Source organism: Halichoeres trimaculatus, unplaced genomic scaffold, assembly GCF_033239565.1.
Source record: "Halichoeres trimaculatus isolate MK-OKI-2021-1 unplaced genomic scaffold, fHalTri1.1 fHalTri1_scaffold_1, whole genome shotgun sequence".
In the NCBI taxonomy this organism is placed as follows: Eukaryota; Metazoa; Chordata; class Actinopteri; order Labriformes; family Labridae; genus Halichoeres; species Halichoeres trimaculatus.
This window is the reverse complement of record NW_027437179.1, coordinates 4721071-4741291: the sequence shown is the minus strand read 5'-3', so window position 1 is coordinate 4741291 and position 20221 is coordinate 4721071. Positions and strand designations below refer to the sequence as shown.

General features: G+C 39.9%; 2 protein-coding genes across 3 annotated transcripts; both read right to left on the bottom strand.

Annotated features, from left to right (window-relative positions):
* Positions 1 to 1661: 1661 nt before the first annotated feature.
* LOC141791769 (uncharacterized) lies at positions 1662 to 7766 on the bottom strand. Its single transcript, XM_074672419.1, has 2 exons — positions 7281 to 7766; positions 1662 to 4304 (listed from the first exon to the last, which is right to left on the bottom strand). Exons 1-2 carry the CDS (start codon positions 7423 to 7425, stop codon positions 2743 to 2745), a joined length of 1707 nt encoding a protein of 568 aa, XP_074528520.1. The 5' UTR covers positions 7426 to 7766; the 3' UTR covers positions 1662 to 2742.
* Positions 7767 to 12754: 4988 nt separating this feature from the next.
* LOC141791780 (uncharacterized) lies at positions 12755 to 19538 on the bottom strand. Of its 2 annotated transcripts, XM_074672439.1 has the most exons (3): positions 19256 to 19538; positions 14802 to 15883; positions 12755 to 13417 (listed from the first exon to the last, which is right to left on the bottom strand). In XM_074672439.1, the coding sequence occupies exons 1-3, from the start codon at positions 19398 to 19400 to the stop codon at positions 13409 to 13411; spliced, it is 1236 nt and encodes a 411-aa protein (XP_074528540.1). In that variant the 5' UTR covers positions 19401 to 19538; the 3' UTR covers positions 12755 to 13408. The 2 variants fall into 2 exon arrangements, with proteins under 2 accessions (XP_074528540.1, XP_074528532.1); XM_074672431.1 differs by having other exon boundaries at positions 12755 to 15883.
* Between the last annotated feature and the right edge of the window lie 683 nt (positions 19539 to 20221).

The window sequence follows — 20221 nt, the reverse complement described above, 5'->3', positions numbered from 1 at the left end:
GCCTTGATCCTGTGAATACTAGCTGCTCTTTACAATGCTAGACTGTACTGTTTTAAATTTATTTCAGGAGGAAAAAAGTTTAGGAGTGACAAGGGGATATTCAAGAAAGTTTAAGTTAGAAACATGTGTTTATTGTGTTCCTTATTTATTTACATACAAATTAAATATTTGCTTAAACAACGTCTGAAGGTTTATCATTATTACTGTAATTAATTGAATAGTATATTGAATATGAATATTATTATCATTATTTAACCTTTAATAATATATTCTCAATACAAACATCAAGACAAAAATTCCTTTGACAAAGTCCATCTTCAGTGCTGATACAGAGTCATGTGAACAAAAAACAAAAAATAATAAAATAAAAGATAAAATTAAAAAAAGAAATAAAAAAGAAATAGAACACACTGAACACAGAGTAAGAGTCTTATTCCAGTAACAATTATAAATCCAGTAAGGCAGATGGTCTTTGAGCATTCCTCTCCTGAATCCATTGGAGGGACTTTGCAAACTGTTTCAGTTCATTTGTCCATCTTTCAGTATGAGGTTCGATCTTAACATATTAAAATCTCGGAATGAAATGATTTCCAAACAACAAGTTATTTCCCAAAAATTCTAAATTCATATCCTTCAAAAATACTCCTGTTCTAATCTATATCATTGTTAAATGTTGCAAAACAATATTTTTTTGCGTGAAGCCACTCCTGAAATGCAACCCAAAAATCTTTTACAATTTTACACTAAAAGAAAAGATGCTCTACACTTTCAATATCCCTCTCACAAAATCCATAAGAGTTGTTTTCAAAATTAAAGCATATGAATGAAGTTGTTAAATCGATAAAAGTCGTTTAAAATTTTGTCACATTAAGGTGGATATATGTCAAAGTTATGATCTCCTTCTGTCCAGATGCACTCAGAGGACAGTGTGAGGAGACACACTGATCCAGAGTGTCCGTCCCACTACTTCCCTCATTGTGTCACCTTATGAAGCCCTCAGGGCAGATGCTAGGTGTCCCCGGCTGCTATGTTGTATTACAGATGACTTTCTCAGTAAAGCCTTTAACGCTGGGGCACTTTTTACAGACTCTTGGAACCGTTCCTGAAGTCCCAGGGGAACTCTCTGGCTCAGATGCACTTGGGACCTTAAGCCCAAGCCACATGCATCCAGAGGCAGCTCTTTGGATTCATAGATGGGCCTCTTCACAGTGGCTTTGTGTGCCATGGACATCCACGCTCTTTCAATTCCAGTAACCTCCTCCATAAGAACACCTCCATAGGATAGGTGGGCTTCGGCACGGTTTACTTCATGCACGAGCACAAGCACGCGACAGCACTCTCGACAATCTTTTTAAACGAAGCAGGGTGTTAGAGGGCTGTCAGTCCAAAACGACTTACCATAAGTCTAAAAGTGTAGCAGTGCTCTCTGTGTCTCATTGTGCTGACTGATGAGATCGTGCTTCATGTAAACAGATGCTTCATGATGACGTAGGCGGGCCGTACACGTGTGAGATACCTGCTGAAGTCTGGTTCGGGATGGCAATCATGCTTAAGCACGGCACGGTTCAGATGGTCAGTGCGACTGTGCCAAAGTCCAATTCCTAAAACCACATCTACAAGGGAACACCAAACTGCTTTATAAATGACGACGTTCACATGTATCATGTTACAGTCTCCCACATTTATTTACACATTTTACAGACCTCCCAAACTTTGAATAACATAACACACTTTATTACTCCAAACACAAAGAGAATCTGTTTCATTCAGACTGAGGTTTCCTCCCCCAGCCATGTGTTGCTGTGTGAAGCTCCAAAGCCAGCTTAAGAGAACTCTACAGTTGAATCTTAATGCCCCCTTGAATCCTTGAGCCCTTAGGAAGAAAACTGAGATCACCTTGAAAGTGGCTAGTGTATACGTCTGCAGGGGCTCAAAATGGTACAGCTCAGATTGGGACAGCACTTTGCCACTTCTCACACAGCCTGTATGTCATCATGTAGCTCACCTGAGCAGCAGTATGAACTGTTTTTAGTTTTATTAGTTGAAAATAAGTGAAAATTCTATCCATACAGTCAATCAATCAAAAGTCTTAATATGTTGCCCCAGTTAAACAGCATGACAGCTGGTGTAAAGATATCCAGATTTGGGCAGGTCCAGGCTGTTTTAGACATTCCTATTCTTAAAGACAGGCAGATTTATATTTCTGAATCATTAACGTTGGTTTTAATTTCTGTGATTTTTTGTTTAGCATCTCTTTTTAAATGTTCTTGTATGTGTTCGCTAACTTTGCTGTGTTCCCTTCCCTTGGGAACCTTGCGTTTCTATGATTTTATGTCACACTCCATTGAACTCCGGGTAATTTCCTCATGCAAAATCTGCAAACATGATCAATTACAGAAAGGGTGCATTGAGCCCTCAATGCACTTCATAATTTTACATTGAGACTGCCCTTAACCCTCACAGACTCTGAGTCAGTGAGTGTAGAGACTGAGATTGGGCAAAACACCAAACCCAAAAAGCTAAGTACTGCCATTCATACATGGGCAATCATGTGTTTGCAGTCTTCCTTCTTGTCAAATTATTTTTGACATTAAGAACAGCAAAAAGAGTTTTCTTTGAGTGACATACCATATTTCTCTTTTAGGGAAAATCCTCCACCATACTCAGAGCAGCTCAAATGTATTTCTCATTCGTGGACAATTATGACTTGTCAGATGTTTTTGACAAAAACTTTTCACACATTCATGACAACTGAGTGTTCTCTTTTGTGTGAACAAACATATGTCTTGTCAGATGACCTTTGTTGGTAAATCTTCTCCCACATTCAGAGCAGCTAAAAGGCTTTTCTTCATTGTGAGCTACCATATGACTTATCAGATGTGGTTTCTGGCGAAATCTTTTTCCACATTCAGAACAGCTAAAGGGCCTTTCTTTGCTGTGAATACTCATATGTTTTATCAAATTTGGTTTCTCGCTAAATTTTTTCCCACATTCAGGACAGCTAAAGGGCTTTTTTTCTTTTGTGTGAACATACTTATGTCTTGTCAGATTGCTTTTGTTGTTAAATCCTTTCCCACATTGAGAGCAGCTAAAAGGCTTTTCTTCAGTGTGAACTAACATATGACTTGTCAGGTGTGGTTTTCGGCTAAACTTTTTCCCACATGCAGAACAGCTAAAGGGTTTTTCTTCAGTGTGAACAAACATATGTCTTGCCAGATGCGATCTTTGGTTAAATCTTTTCCCGCATTCTGAGCAGCTGAAGGGTTTTTCATTTTTGTGGGCAAACATATGCCTTGCCACATTACCTTTGCTGTTAAATCTTTTCCCACATTCAGGACAGCTAAAGGGTTTTTCTTTGGTGTGAACAAACATATGACTTGTCAGATGTGGTTTTTGGCTAAACCTTTTCCCACATTCAGGGCAGCCAAAGGGCTTTTCTTTTGTGTGAACAAAGGAATGTGCAGTCAAACTTCCTTTATGGTTAAATCTTTTCCCACATTCAGAGCAGCTGTAAGGCCTTTCAGTTCTGTGCACAAGTCTATGTGCAATCAGACTTTGTTTATGGTTGTACCTTTTCCCACATTCAGAGCAACTGAAAGGTTTTAGGTTCATATGGGCAAACACATGTCTTGCCAGATATTTTTTGCTGTTAAATCTTTTCCCACATTCAGAGCAGCTGAAAGGTTTTTCTTTTTTGTGAATAAACATATTTCCACCCAAATCTGTTTCAAGAGTGAATCCTTCCCTGCACATTAAGCAGCTTAAATGTCTCTTTTCTGTCATAGAAAACACATGATTGGTGTTACCAGGCTCAGAAGAATTGTGTGACTCTACAGTCTCTTCACTTTTGATTGCGGCAGAACTTAATGTTTTACACCAGTCTCTGGTCTCCTTCCAGTCATCTTCCCCATCTTCAGTCCCTGATCCAGTGTCTGAGGAGGCTTCGATCTTTACCTCAATCTCTGCTTGTAAATCTCTTTCTGGATCTGAGCTCCTTGCTGGTTCTGGTCTTCCACAGTCCTCTCCACCAGCTGCTGTTTCCATATGGTCAGTCAGTCTGTGATGAAGCAGTGAGGACTCAGGTTCCTCTTCATCATTTTCACTCTTCACATGGACTGAAGGAAACAGGACCTTGGTATCAGCCTCCTCCAGTCCTTGAAGCTGCTCTCTCCTCTGACTGATCCACACTTCCTCCTGTTCCTCTTTAATGAGTGGGGACTCATTCTCCTCCTGGTCTGGATAGGGGCTCCTCTCCTGCTGCTCAGGGGGAAGCTCCTCTTTCGTCACCATTAGTAGCTGAACATCTGCAGGACACAGTGAACAAATATGAATGAGATATTAGATCATCTTCCTGATGGAGAATCTGTAAGAAAAAAACTCTGGGTCTTTATTTTCAGCCCTGATGCTGAAATGTGAGGACAATCTCATTTCCACCAAGCAGTACAGTTTGGTTTGTCTCAGTACAGCATGTATTTCATGGCGCTTCCATTGAGTACCAACAACAGGTCCCTAAATTACAGAACTGTACCATCCCACTATTTGGTACCTCTCAGTTTAGGTGCCAGACATACTGATCCGAACCCAGGAGTTGTAGCTACAACACTGCAGTCTCATTGATTGGCCGAGGGAGTCACATGCCAATCACAAAGAAGATAAAGTGCTGGATGTCTTCCATCATTGCCCTGTGTTTACAGTGCCACTTTTTTCTTCATTGGATTTATTGGTGGGGTACACTGTGCCGCACTACTATGGAGCCACAGTATTATGTAACTGATGCACCCGTTTGCATTGTACTTGCACACCGCTTACCAAGAGGGGGCATGGTTGACTGGAAACACTAACAGGATCAGGCTTCACCTATCCAACCCGTACCTAACTGTACTGATCCAAACCAGACCACTTGGTGGAAAAAGGGCTTGAGTTACCCCTTTTTGACAGAGCTGACGACACTGTCTGACTTAGCACTGGTTTATTGTGTTTCAGCTAACAAAGCTCTTACCCCAGGTGCTTAACACCCGTGCTTGGCAAGCACCAACTCTTTGCTGGAGTGAAGAACTGACAATAGCCACGTTTACATGGACCCATATATTCTGCTTGCATTCGGTTTATTTTCTCAAACGGAAAGAATTTAACCTTTGTATACACCTCATTCTGAAAGAAAAGAGCCAATCTGAATGGACATTTAATCGGTTTCACAGGGGTGGAATATTCCTTTCCCCAAACCGATTGAGGTGTCACGTATCCACTCAAACAGAAAGTTGTCAGGGTATGTTCTTTCAGTGCATGCTCAGATATGACGCAAGACGCAACTAGAGACGTTCCTCGACTTTAAAAATGGCGGCGAGCCGTCAGCACTGGACTGCTGCAGAAAGTTTGTTTTTGATCCAAACTTTGCAAGAAATGAACATAATTTCGAGACTGGGCGGACGACAAACTCGCAATATGGAGTATTGCAACACCGTGATAAACAAACTGTCGTCCTCCAGCTTTGATAAATCTCGTGATGTTTACGTTTTTCTGCGCATGCCCCATTGAGTATTCTGTTTGATTACAGCGACGCATGTAGACCAGAGGTTGGAATATTCCTTTCCATGTATACTATTGTTTTCAGAAAAGTCATTCGGAAAGATAAAAAACTCCACATGTAACCGTGGCCAGTGTCAGGGGCTGGCGGCGGGGCCACGGTGACCAGTTGGATGAAGCAGTGGAAAAAAAAACTGTCTGTCTTACAAAAAGACAGTTGCAGAGTTGTCTGTTTGGTTGGCCTGTCCTTATTAATAACTTGAACTGGAGGCAGTGTTTCCCCTAGGTTTGCAGCCTTTGAGGAGGGTGGCAGTGATGTTGTCAGCAGTGGGGTTGTGGGATGGGGTTAGGGATGCGAGCACAGGAGATGGAGTGTTGCAACTTCACAGAGAAAGTGTTGGGGGATGTTCCTTGTGGTGGTTTTCCCAGCTTTCTGTCCTCTGTACGTAATGATCCTGTCTGTGTGTGTTGGGGGAGGGGGGCTGCCAACATATTTTTTCGGAGATTGTTAAATATGTTGGCAGGTAGAGCCAAGATGTATGATTAGACTCATTCAAGAAAAAAATGTATATTTTTGTCACCAGGCTCCACTAAGATAAGAAGAGCAGCTGTCAATCATCATTAAATGTGACTTAAAACCTTGTTTTAGACCTTTTATAAAGAAAACAAAACTTTTCAGAAAAAAATGACTTACATACAAGGCAGCCAAATATTATCTTCAAATCACTACAGCAACCGGATGTGAGAAACATTTCTACAAGGTGCATTAATTTTTCAAGGTTTGACCACAGCCCACCTGGAATGACTGGGGAGCTGGATTTTTTTTTCTATACTTAAGCCAGCCACCGGGATGGGGGGGTGGGGGGTGGGGGGGGTGGGGGGTGGGGGGTGGGGGGGGTGTTTGCTGCGACCTCACTTCAAGCCGAGCAAGATGACGTCAATTTCTTTGTGCAGTCTATGATTACAACCATACCTGGTCCCCCCTACAACATCCACTGCACATTGTACTGGTCAGAAAACAGGAGTACATTCAGTTCAAGACTAAATTCCCCATGATGCACCGCAGAACGACACAGAGGGTCATTCCTGTCTGTAGCCATCAGACGTCTTAACCCCTGCCTTTAAATCACACACCCCGACACCAGATTGCCAACATGGTCTTACTTGTTTAACTCATGACTGTTCAAACTGTCTGCCAACTGGTAAATGCACTGTGCATGATCTTCACAACTATACAAAATGCAACATCTGTAAAACAGAGTTCAGCGCGTCACATTCGTGATGTAAACATTGCTCCTTATGTTGCTTATTGTATTATGAGAGCAAGGTAAATTTTTCCCGAGCTTGAAAAAGTATTTTTAATTCTGGTTCTAAAACAACAGCGAAGGCCTTTCAGCAAAACTGACACCATAGAGGAAAAAGACAGGCCGCCATCTTGTGTAGCACCACGGTTAGCCTGTTAGCATGGAGGATATTCAACCTGTGCTGGTTTTGATCGTCATTTATTGTTCTGCAGATGGATTTATTAGAACTTTAGAGAAGACAAGTGCAAGTTGCAAAGCCTTTATCGGACGAAGCGTTTATAATAGTCTTATACAGCTTCGACTGGCGAAACACTGGACCAGTTTGTGGCCTGACGCAAAGCAGATGCTGTTTTAGCATGAATTAAATCATACTGGGACATATCTTACGTCTATGAACTTTCACTTCTGGTCCGATTCCCCGAGACATTATCACACACATTTATAGAAACCAACCTGCTCTGTGCAGCTTTATCTCAGGGATTAAAACCACATCCAGTATTTCTCTTTGTCGCTGCAGCTCCTCTTCGTATCCACATGTTGTTCTTTGTTCTCCCAGCCGCTGCTCGAAGAAATCTTTAAGATCCTGAAACCTGGACATCTCCTCACATCCAAGAGCCAAAGAAGAGGAAAGCTAAACGCTGGTCTGTTCTGAGTTTTCATGTACTCTGAGCTGGTTTACTGAGTTGCCTGACTGGGAGCGTCTCTGCGACTCTGTAAAATGGGAGGGGGCACCTTATGTTCTTCCGTGTAGGTTTAAGGTCGTTGGCATCCGCGATCGTTGCACTACCGCCACCTACTGGATGATATCAGTTTCCCAGCACGAAGATGTTTGCATCGTTCAGTTTAAGTACACCTGTTCATTAACCGTGCAGAGCAGATGGACCTGGCTGATTCAGAGTCTGACATCCTGCAGATCTATCTTGCCAGGCTCCATTGACCTACGATAAATTCTGACCAGCCCAATCAGGGAAGAGAGGCCGGAGCTGCGGGAGCGGAAGTGACGAGATACGTGACGTCAGCTGACTTTCATACTGGTCAGTGTTCCTTTGATTCTTAAGTTCACTTTACAAGAACAGCAGCAGCCGATTAACGCTATTATCACCGCTGCTTCTCGTGCTCCTGTCGTTGTCCTTCTTCCCCTTTATTGAATAAGTACTGCAAGTTGAGTACTGCAAACCAGAACATATATATATACTCATAAGTAACAATCCAACATCGGAATTTAGGGGTTATCGTACCTTATAGAAACAATAACAACATTATAGTTCAAAACTGTAGTTTAATTTTTGAAATAATGAACAAGGAGAAAATGAAAGAAATAAACATTAAACAGAAATTGGACAGATAAAAGAATATATAAAAAAAATAATAATTATAGAACAAATTGACAATGGGTCAGGATAACTCAAGATTTTCTAAAGCCATATATAGTTTATTAGCTTGGGGGCAGTCAACTTGCTGAAGGGAACAACGTTTTTAAAGCAGACTACAAAGGTGGGGGACTTTGCAAAGCAACACTTATGTATGAAGTATTTTGTAAGATATCAGATTGTTGACTATTAATTCAAATCTCTTTTCTTTCAAAATTACACCAACTTGAATATTTCGATATGACCAGAAGTCGATATTCATGGAGTCAGATGAAATTAAGTTATATAGAGATTTCCATAGATTTTTAATAGGTTCACATATAAAGAACAGGTGTTCTGTTGTTTCTACGTTTGTTTGGCAAATATAGCATTTTTCTACCACTAGTTTAAATCTTTTATTAATGAATTAATTAGAGGGGTAAATGTTATTTAGCGTCTTGAAATGTACTTTCTTGCACTTCTATCATACTTTCTAAGGGAGAGTGTATTTTTAACTACATTTGGATTAAAGATGTTAACTAAGCACTGTCTTAAAAATGTATTATTACAGTTTTTAGTAATCAGGTCCAAGTTCTCAATTTTAATTTTGTGGACTGATCTGGAGTATGAACTTTAAGTAAATTATTCTGATCAATTGAATAAGGGCTTCTGGAAAATTTTGTGTAACTTTTCTATAGAGTTCATCAGAGCAATTAATGTTATATTTCCACAATATATAATATATTATTATTCCACAATGGAACACTGTGGGGGCTGAAGTTATGTTAAAACATCATTTTCTACTGTAATAAATTTTGGTGATGAGAGTTTGATATTTTAATTGGTAATTTTGATAATTCATAGTCACTAATAAAAATTCAATGGCTTCAACTTTATCAAAAATAAGGGTGGGTAAGCAGAACAACATCTCATCTGCATTTTTAAGACAGGATTTAAGCCAGTTAATTTTTAACAATACATTCATAATTTCAAAATTAATAGCATTTCTACCATCGTCCTCATGGTTCTTTCCCAAATCTCCATTTCTGATGTCGTGATGTCTGTTTTTTCACATGAAATTGAAATTCATTCGATTAATTTTTTTTTATGATCCTTGCTGGGATTGCTAGGGAGTATGCTGGATAGATTAACCTGGATAATGACTCAGTCTTGGTTTGTAGTGATCTTCCAAACAGTGTTAAGTCCCTTTGCAGCCAATTACTTAAAGGATAAGTTCGGTTTATACAGCTTTTACATTGTTTATAGAATGAAGTAGAACAAAATACTCACCCAGAAGGCTTTCCTGATCCAAGCAGTGCTTCGGGAGATATTTAGATCCTAAATCGTGCAGCGGACGTCCGTATAATGGGATTCATTGGGGCATAGACAGCGCCGCTCCTAAAACTGCATTTATCATCCAAAAACTCGTGTTTTACACCAATATTCCATCATGGTCCACAGACCTCTGAACCGACGAAGACTTTAAGTTTACGCTTGCCCCTCTGGAGAGCTGACTCCTTTCTTTGAGGGACAAAGGTATAAACTGAACTTATCCTTTAAGGTTTTTTTTTTTGCATTTCTCAAACTTGAAGTTTAATCAAGCTTTAATCAAGTAACAGTATCCTACATTTTTTAATAGTTGCAAGTTGAATTTCCAGTATTCTTTAGACTTACTGCTCTTTTCATTTTTTTCTTTTTAAGTTAAAATTAATAATACCATGATCACTCGACACCAAAATTTTTGTGGCTTCAATAATATTTTTACTACTTTCCTCCTGTGTTTGTCTGGAGATCCTACATGTAACCATGGCTGCATTGTTTACATGTGAAATTAGCTGTTAGCAGCCTGTAGCATGTCAATGCTAACTAGTGTAGGGCTTGATGATTTCCCTCGAGGTGAGGAGGAGGAGGTGAGGACGACGTGCTGGTTCTCAGGTGTGAGCTGGGAGGTGACGACATGGACCTGTCCTTCCATCCATCATTGTTGGGAAAGTGGGATCTATCGCCAATGGGATGGACGAGCTAGCTGTGCTAACCCAGCAGCAGAGGGGCTGCTGGAGGGCAGAGTGGCATCGTGCTGTTCACGGACGTGGCTGATGGAGCTGACATCGGACGCCGGCCCCACATTGGAGGAGCTTCACCTGCTGTGAGCAGACAGGATCCAGGAGACAGAGACTGAACAGACTGCTGGGGAGGCTCAGTCCTGGACCCTGTGGAGGTGGAGACTGGCTGGGCTGGAGAGTGGTGGACGAGCTATTGTCATCTATTTTCTTATGGACCTTTTTGCACTTTCTATACATTTTCTTACTTTTGTTTTCTTGATTGCTGCTGTGACTCCTGAATTTCCCCTTGGGGATAAATAAAGTATTTTCTATTCTATTTCTTTTCTATTCTAAAGGGGCATTAGAGAGTTGACTCTGCAACGTGGTCTGAAATTGAACTTGAGATCAACCAGAAAGCAATACGTGATCTAATATGATCATTAGGTTTATACCAAGTTTATTGTTTGGTGTCTCTATTTAAAGTATATCGATTCAATGATGGTTGATCATGAAGTTTCCCAATAATAGGTTTCTATGTTTCCTTGACAGTCTTGGAGGCCATCTATCCATCGCTTCATCAGGAGAAATGTTGAAATCACCACCGATGACAATGTGATCAGGGGGAATTTGGCTCTAAGTTCTTCTATAATCGAAGATATCTGCAGTAATAAGCATTTATTCTTATGCTAATTATTATACCCATAAATGTTAATCAAAATAATAAAATTGCTGTCAAAGTTTAAAACTCCAGCCACCCAGTGTCCGTCTTTATCTGCCGTATCATATAAAATTTTTCCAGGACATCTGTTAAAGCAAATGGCAACTTCGAACGATTTGAACCAGGGCTGAAAAAGATTTCATCCCTCCCAGAGTCATTGGAGTGAGTTTCCTGAAGAAACACACAGTTTGCTTGTTGTCCCTTGCAAATGAAGAAAAACAGCTTTACGCTTAACTGATTCTTTGAGTCCCCTTGTATTAAAGGAAAGAAAAGAAATATCTGTATTTAACTGGAATGTTGAACACATAGGTCTGAAGAAGTTTAGTTGAGGTGGAGTAGAAAAACCTTGAGTTAAGGTCCCATTTTCAGAAATGTGTTATTATGTAATCGTGGACAAAATCTGAAAACAGTCTAAAGCTGGAATTTATTCAACAATACGCCTGCACTTGATGTATCTAAATGGGTCTTTGAAGCTCGCAGCCTTGCCCTCTTTTCTTGCCTGGTCGATTTTTGGCCATAGTGCTTGTCTGGATTGCCAGTCCTCCTGGATCAAATCCTCAGCAAAGCGGATCCCCTTTCTCTCTGCATACCAATGATGCTTTTGTGCGTCTCCAGATGTCGTCCCTGACGGTACCTCTTGTAAACAGGATGATGATTTGTCGTTGTTTATTCTCCACCACTCGACCGACACTGTTTACCACATCAATCTCTTCATTAATTTTATCCTTCAGGTCCGGTGCGATTCTTCCCAGAAGTTCTACCACCTTTTCTCTGATGTTTTCATTGACTTCTTCCCTCCAGCCTTTAATGCAGAGGCACCATCTTCGTTTGTATCTTTCTTGATTTAATAAATTTAAGAAGAGGCGCCTCCTGCTGTTTGCCTCAGACTCAGAGTCAGACTCAGATAGTGAAGTGAAGCCAAATAAGGCCCTGAGCCTCTATAAAGCAGAGCCCACCATCAGCGAGACAGACTGCCCACTGCAGTGGTGGTCAACTCATGTAGAGGCCCATCCATAGCTGTCTGTCCTGGCCCGCAAATATTTGGCTAGCCCTGCTAGTTCAGTCCTATGTGAGAGGCTCTTCTCACTTGCAGGTAATACAGTTCAAAAGAAGAGAGCAGCCTTAAGCTCTGAAAATGTTAACAGGCTAGTTTGTCTCAGCAACTGGCTGAAAGATAAGAGAGGAGAAGAATCGGGTTGTTGTTACTGTCAAGTCATATTAAGATATTGTTCAAACTGTTATAACAGATGTTAGCTCAGGATTCAGGAAGGAGAAGAGCGACAGAGGTCACTTAAGGGACAATTTTTGTTCCTGTTTTTTTCCTCCCTTTCTTTACCATTTTAATTGGTATGGCACTTTATGTTGGACTCTTGGTCTCTTTATTATCATTTTTTATTAAGATATTTATTTGCCACATACGACTGATAAATGTACTTGAAAGTACTGTGTCCACAAAAAAAAATCTTCTGAACAAAATAAACAGGATTTTGTTGTTTAAACTTGTGTCTGAGAATATTCAATGATTTAGTCTTCTACCAAAATCTGTTTGAATTGAATAGTGTTGCCTCTGATGTGGAATATTGATGGGATTAAAATGTGATTAATTACGATTAATTTATTACAAATGGCATAATTAATTCAATTAATTTTTTAAATCAAGTCCCACCACTAATATATATGTGTGTATATATAAATATATATATATTTATATATATATATACACACACACACACACACACACACACACACACACACACACACACACACACACACATTTAGTTCAGGACAATAGATTTTATTTTCTTTTTTAATGTTTCATTCTTCACGGTAATGTTGATGGCAATGACAGTGGGGCGACGCTCCAGCGCCCTCTATTGGCCAACAGCCACTGGGCGGCGCTGTGTGACACCAAGAGTTACAAACAGGAAATGCTCCATAGACCAGACAGTCTCAATTCAGATAGCCCTTTGTGGTCTATGAAGACGACGAAGGCTGGGTCCTCCGCCTCTCATCAATAGAGGGCTTCTTCTGTGCCCTGCGTGACTTCAGGCCAGATTCAATGCGTCGGTTTCAAACTGTCCTTGCTGAAAAAGTGACATTTCTGGACAGTGCCTTCTCATTTCTAAGGTCCCTGAGGTCTGACAACAGTTCCTGACACAGGAGTGTCAGGTCATCTCATGGGGTAGAAAGATGTTTCCTGCCTCGACCACCTAGCAATTTGGTATGTCCATGTCTGGCTTGTGTTTCTTGGTATAATGAACGGCTGTCTTGGAGATCTTTCATTTTTTGGCTACCTGTCTCTCACTCATGCCAGCCTCCAGCAGTGCCAAGATGGCTGCCTTTGTGGCTTCACACAATTCTTCGGTTTTAGGCATAATGTGAGAGCTGACAAGTTCTGAGATATGCTGCAGCTTGAATGCAAGCAGGAAACCAGTCTTGGCTTATGAGCTGCTTATGACATGAAATGGCCTCTCATATACCCTGGGAATAGAATAAAGATTAAGCATGTCAAATAGGACATACAATATTATGTAATCAGCTGCATTTGTGTCACGTTCATTTTAATCTTCAGGTAATATACCTTTAGTGGTACCAGATGTTAAAATGAACTAGAAATAAAAAAAAAACAGAGGTGGTCTAATATTTTTTTCCATAGCTGTACAAGTAGCAAAAGACTCCATAAGACAGCAAATGCAAATTTTGATATCTAGACTCTTTCGAAGTCAAAACAGTACTATTTTATTCATTAAAAGTGAATATGAACTTATTTTTTTTATTATTTAGGTTCTAAAAAGATTGCAAAGTGGTTGTTGTGGGTGTTTTATCTTTTGGCCATTTTGAATTTTCTACAAAAAAAATGCTGCAAATGATTGTTTTTATTTAAAATTAGGGGTAAAGCCAGGGAAAATGATAATTATACAGTGGTCTCTTTTGCAGAGATGTTTTTGGATTATCATATCATTAAATTTTATTCAGAGTCTTAAACCACCTCTGCAAGACGTTCAAATTTATTAAATAATGATTTTATTTTCTACTTTTAACCTTCATTTAAACAGGTTGGTCCAACTAAGACTGAAAACCTCTTTTTCAAGAGAGACTAGGCAAAGACAGGCAGCAACAAAAACACAAAGTAACAGACAGAAAACATAAAGAGACAAAGTAAACAAAACACAAGACAGTGAATTAAAACCTAGGAGTCATTCTGGAAATCAGTTTTTCAAACAGCAGCGCTAAAACATTATTATCGTAGAGAATGTGCCTCCATGTCTTTCATTTTAGATTTGAAAATATCCTTAAAATTGAGAATCCAAAGGCTTTTCATGTACATTAAAGGACGCTCAATAGCATGTACTCCATAACTCTGAACACAAACAGAATCTGCTTCATTCAGAGCAGCAGAGGGGTTTTCCCCCTACTGTGGGTTGTCTTGTGGAGCTCCAAAGCCAGCTATTGGGGGATCTCTAACAGCACACTCTAAAAGCTGAGCAGTGCCCTTCACTGATGAACAATCATGTGTACCGAGCCTGATTTTGTGATGAAACCCTTTTCCACATTCAGGGCAGTGGTAAGGTTTTTCCTTTGAATGAACAAACATATGTGTATTTAGGTTACCAATACGCTTAAACTTTTTCCCACATTCAGAGCAGCAAAAAGGTCTTTTTCTTGAGTGACAAACCATGTGTCTTGTCAGTTGTCTGTTAAGACTAAATCTTTTACCACATTCAGAGCAGCAGAAAGGTTTATGGTTTGAGTGAACACTTATATGCCTTGTGAGGTTTCCTTTATGGTTAAATCTTTTCCCACATTCAGAGCAGCTGAAGGGTTTTTCTTTAGTGTGAACAAATATATGTTCAATCAGACGCACCTTATAGTTAAATTCTTTCCCACATTCAGAGCAGCGAAAAGGTCTTTCTTCTGCGTGAACAACCATATGCCTTATCAGACTTCTTTTACGGTTAAATACTTTTCCACATTGAGAACAGCTGACTGGTTTCTCATTTGGGTGAACCCTCAAATGTCTTGTAAGATTCCCTTTATGGTTGAATGTTTTCCCACATTCAGAGCAGCTGAAGGGTTTTTCTTTGGTGTGAACAAACATATGTTCAGACAGACGTAATTTATGGGTAAATCCTTTCCCACATTCAGAGCAGCTGAAAGGTTTCTCTTCAAAATGCGCAATCATATGAGCAGTCAGACTTCCTTTATAGTTAAATCTTTTACCACACACGGAGCAGCTGAATGGTGTTTCATCTGAGTGAACAAATCTGTGTCTAGCCAGACTTCCTTTTTGGTTAAACCTTTTCCCACATTCAGAACAGCTGAAAGGTTTCTCTTTGGTGTGAACAATCATGTGTCTACCCAAATCTGTTTTGCGAGTAAATCCTTTTCCACACATTGAGCAGAAGAATCGTCTCTGTTCTGTCAGAGAATCCACATGATTGGTTTCACCAGGTTCAGGACAAATGTGTGACTCTACTGCCTCTTCTCTTGTGATTGTGGCAGAGTTTGAACTTTTAATACAGTCTCTGGTCTCCTTCCAGTCATCTGCCTCATCTTTAGTCCACAATCCAGTATCTGAGGAGGTTTGGGTCCAAACCTCAATCTCTGGTTGTAAATTACCTTCTGGATCTGAGCTCCTTGCTGGTTCTGGTCTTCCACAGTCCTCTCCACCAGCTGCTGTTTCCATATGGTCAGTCAGTGTGTGATGAAGCAGTGAGGACTCAGGTTCCTCTTCATCATTTTCACTCTTCATATGGACTGAAGGAAACAGGACCTTGGTATCAGCCTCCTCCAGTCCTTGAAGCTGCTCTCTCCTCTGACCGATCCACACTTCCTCCTGTTCCTCTTTAATGAGTGGGGACTCATTCTCCTCCTGGTCTGGATAGGGGCTCCTCTCCTGCTGCTCAGGGGGAAGCTCCTCTTTCTTCACCATTAGTAGCTGAACATCTGCAGGACACAGTGAATAAATATTAATGAGATATTAGATCATCTTCCTGATGGAGAATCTGAAAGAAAAAAAAAACTCAGGGTCTTTATTTTCAGCTGCTGAACTGTAAGGACAATCTCATTTACTGGACAAATGATCACAGGAGCCTCCTGCTTGTCGAGACATTGATTTAAAAGAAGAACTGAAGGTGGAGTTTACCTGTTTACACACATCTGTGAACCAAAGACATGGATTAATATATTTCAAAGTTAGAGAGAACTCTCACTGGAGTCTAACTCTATAATATTAAACCCACAAATCCACCCAAACAATATGGACATTAGATTAATTAGTTATCAGCAGGACTGGGATGATATTCTATTCGGATTTTTTGGAAAGCCAATTTGATTTAAATTGTGATTCTTCGATGTTTACAATTTTTGCGATTTTTAGTTTGTTTAACACCAGACCATGTGAAAGTGAATGATGATGATGATGATGATGATGATGATGATGATGATGATGATGATGATATCTACAGACTTTATCAAGAGCCATATTTCCCCATAAAATGCACATCACATGAGTCAGAGAGAAACATTTCACCCTCTGCTGGAGAAAAGTGGGAACTTTTTTCCAATCCAGGTTATGAACAAAGACTGAAATTTGTAATATGAATTTGGAAAAAAAAAGATCTTTCTCAAAGACTCTCAATTTTTATATTATCAAATAAAATACTGAGAAATATCGATTTTTGATTTTTCAGCCCTAGTTATCAGGTAGATGCTACTGAGTCTAGCGGTGGCTAACCTGTTGCTGCTAGCAAAAAAAAACACTCAGAGACTACCTGGAACTACATTTCACCACTGCTTCTGCCACCGCCCCTGACAGCCTGGACTCAGCCTTTCCCTGCTATTGTGAAGTCCACCACGGAATCCTGAAAGCGCTGTTCGCTACCAATTAAATAGTCTGGGCATCTCCATGGTGACACCTCTCAGTGAGCTGAGTGGAAAACATGGAGTGGACTCCAATCTGCTAAAAACTCATATCACTCCCTCCAAACATTTGACACAGTTGACCATGGCGTTTTACTCAACAGGCCCCACCTCACCACTGGACTCAATGATACTGTCTTCAGTCTGTTCAAATCATACCTCACATACAAGACAAAGTATATCCCTCTCGGCCACTCCAAATCAAATTCAGATACAGTCGCTTACGGTGTCCCCCAGGGGTCAGACTCTATCTCATTCCCCTTGACTAAGTGGTCAGTCGCCATAGAATTTCATTCCATTGTCATGCTGAATACAAACAGCCAGGACAGGAAGTGATGCGATAGATTTCAAAACAAAAGCAGGTTGACACTTTTGGCTTCACTTTGAAAAGTATTAATCATTTTTAACATTTCACAGATTCTTGACATTATCATAAGAAAACATATTAAAAAAAACATATAGGTTTTATTTTTTAACAATTAGGGCAGCATAGCTGTGTCTCTATTTGTAAGTTCATTCTGTAAAACAGTAAAACAAATGGGAGAGTTGTCATAAAAAAGTAACAAGTTATATTTGCTACCTTCCCAAAAAAGTGATTAAATTAGTGATTAAATTAGTGAATGAATTATAAAACTAGTTACCAGGGAAAATAATTTTAGCGTTACTTTGTTTTTTTTAAAAAAGCTTCAATTTGCAAAGGAACTCAGGTTTTGCTCTGGGACATAACGTTCACATGTCTGTCCTTGCCTTTCACATCCATGACATTGAAGTAGTGTCTGTTTATTCCCAGTTTTAATCCCAAAGACTGCTCTGGATGCATAGATATTAAATCTACAGCTCCTGTCCTGCGTCTGGGTGAGTGAGCGAGGTCACATAAACCTGCCAACACTCCTGATTTAGGAGGGATTCCCCATCTTTTTAACCCTGTCTCCCACTCAACTCCTGACCTGTAATTTCTCCTGAATACCCCCTAGTTTTTAAGTCTGGTCCTGTCATCTATAATATTTTTCAAGTTAAAACAAGTCTGCTACTTGTGCCTGACAATCAAACCAGGAACCACCCCCCCCCCCCCCCCCCCCCCCCCAGAGTTGGTTTGATCCAAAGATGCTACACAAAAATAGCTGTTAGAGCTGACTGACAGATGATCCAGAGGTGATCAGCTGACGCCCTCATCTCTAAGGCCATGTCCATACGTAGCCAGGTATCTGGGAAACTGTATGTATTTTCATACCTTTTGGCTTGTTGTCCACACGAAACCGCAGGTTTTGGGTCACTAAAAACAATGTTTTCTGAACACTCAACTATATAGCAAAGATTTTGGAAAATTCCAGGTTTTGTGGTTTCTTGTAGGCGCTGGGAAACAGTGTTTTTGGTTTTTAAACATCACAGCTGAATGACAGGGTTCATCCTGCTTGGGTGGCATAGGTTTCACACCTAAAAAACACTGGCAAATATGGGTTTGGCGTGCTTTGAGCTGCACTCACTTGCAGAGTATTTTCAAAAACAAATGAGGAGGGAGACATAAATACACACAGGAATATACCCAGCTAAGTGTGTACAAGGCCTCAAACACGTTGCTTCATGTGCTGCTCTGGAAATGTCAAATTTTTTATACTGGATATTTTTTGAGAAGATGTTTTTTTTTTCTTTACCATGATTAACTTTAAAAACTAAATATCTTATGACATCTTTTTAAATCACTGAATTCATTTCAACATAAAAATGGGTGGTAGGAATTTGATGGATTTTATAATTGAAAGTCTGATTTTGATGCTTAAAAAAAAAAATAGTGACACAAATTAATATCCAAACTCGGGCGACACAGAAATACTGTCATACCCATCATTTGTTTAATAACGTACGTCACAATCACAGTGTAAATGGTACTTATCTTGTTTGAATATGGCTTCACTTATTGTTTATGGTTATGCTTACTGTATTGTACGCATTCTATTTGATTTCCTACTGCTGTATTGTGTGGAACAGGGATAACACCAAACTCCCTCAGGATTAACAAAGTATTTCTGATTCTAAAACAACAACAAAGGCATTTCAGTAAAAATGACCCCATCGAAGGAAAAAACGGGCCGCCATCTTTGTTTGTAGCACCACAGTTAGCCTGTTAGCATGGAGGATAGTGAGCCTGTGCTGGTTTTGATCGTCATTTATTGCTCTGTTGATGGATGTGTTACTCGAAAAGAGACAAGCGCAAATGGCAAAACCTTTCCAGCACGACGCCGATTGATCAGTGAAACACTGGACCAGTTTGTGGCCTGACGCAAAGCGGATGTGGTTTCAACATGAATTGAATGGAACTGGGTCAGATCTTCCATCTATGAACCTTAACTACTGGCTCGATTCCCTGAGATATTATCACACACATGTCCAGAAACCAACCTGCTCTGTGCAGCTTTATCTCAGGCATTAAAATCACATCCAGTATTTCTCTTTGTCGCTGGAGCTCCTCTTCGTATCCAGATACTGTTCTTCTTTCTCCCAGCCGCCGCTCGAATAAATCTTTAAGATGCTGAAACCTGGACATTTCCACTCATCCAGGATCAAAGAAGAAGAAAACTAAACGCTGATGTCTTTCTCTGAGCTGATTGTCTCAGTTGCTTGACAGGGAGCGTCTCAGGCTCTGTAATAAGGTAAACATCGTCTACTTCTGTGGGGTTTTGGAGTAGATGCCATCTGCGATCGTTGCATTACCGCCACCTACTGGATTATATTAGATTGCCACCACATAGGTTTTCACGGTTTTTGCTTAAAGTGATCCTTGTCATTAGATTTCATTGCAGGACAGCAAATTAATGTGGAAACAGATCAAACATTTTCATGTTTTTACGTTTCCTTTTTTTGTTGTTGCTGTTTTTCTTTGTTCCCTCTTGTTTTCTCAAAAATGTATTCCACTTTGGGGACCACTGATTAAAAAAATCTGTAGATCAGACAGGGAGAGTGGCAAAGAAGATGATAAAAACTCAGTGTGATGTTGGGGAAAAAAAATAAAATTGAAAAAATTTGAAAAATCATTGTCATGGAATGAAGACTCATCAATTAACATCAAAGAGCAGGAATGAGAAAGTGTTTGTGCTAAGCTCACACAGTGTCTAAATAGTCACTTATAATATTACATTTTGAATGGCTGATGTGTATCTATATTACACCTGTAAAACTAAACAAATACAATAAGAATATTCCAGACATATGTGTAAAATGTACTGAATTCAAAGGAGCATTTGCACATTGTGTGTGGGAATGCAGGGAAATAAAAATATTTTGGGAGGAATTTAAAAATATCATTGTTAAGATCATCAAACAGATAATACCACAGGGTATGCATGGGACGTCACAGGAAGTGGAAGT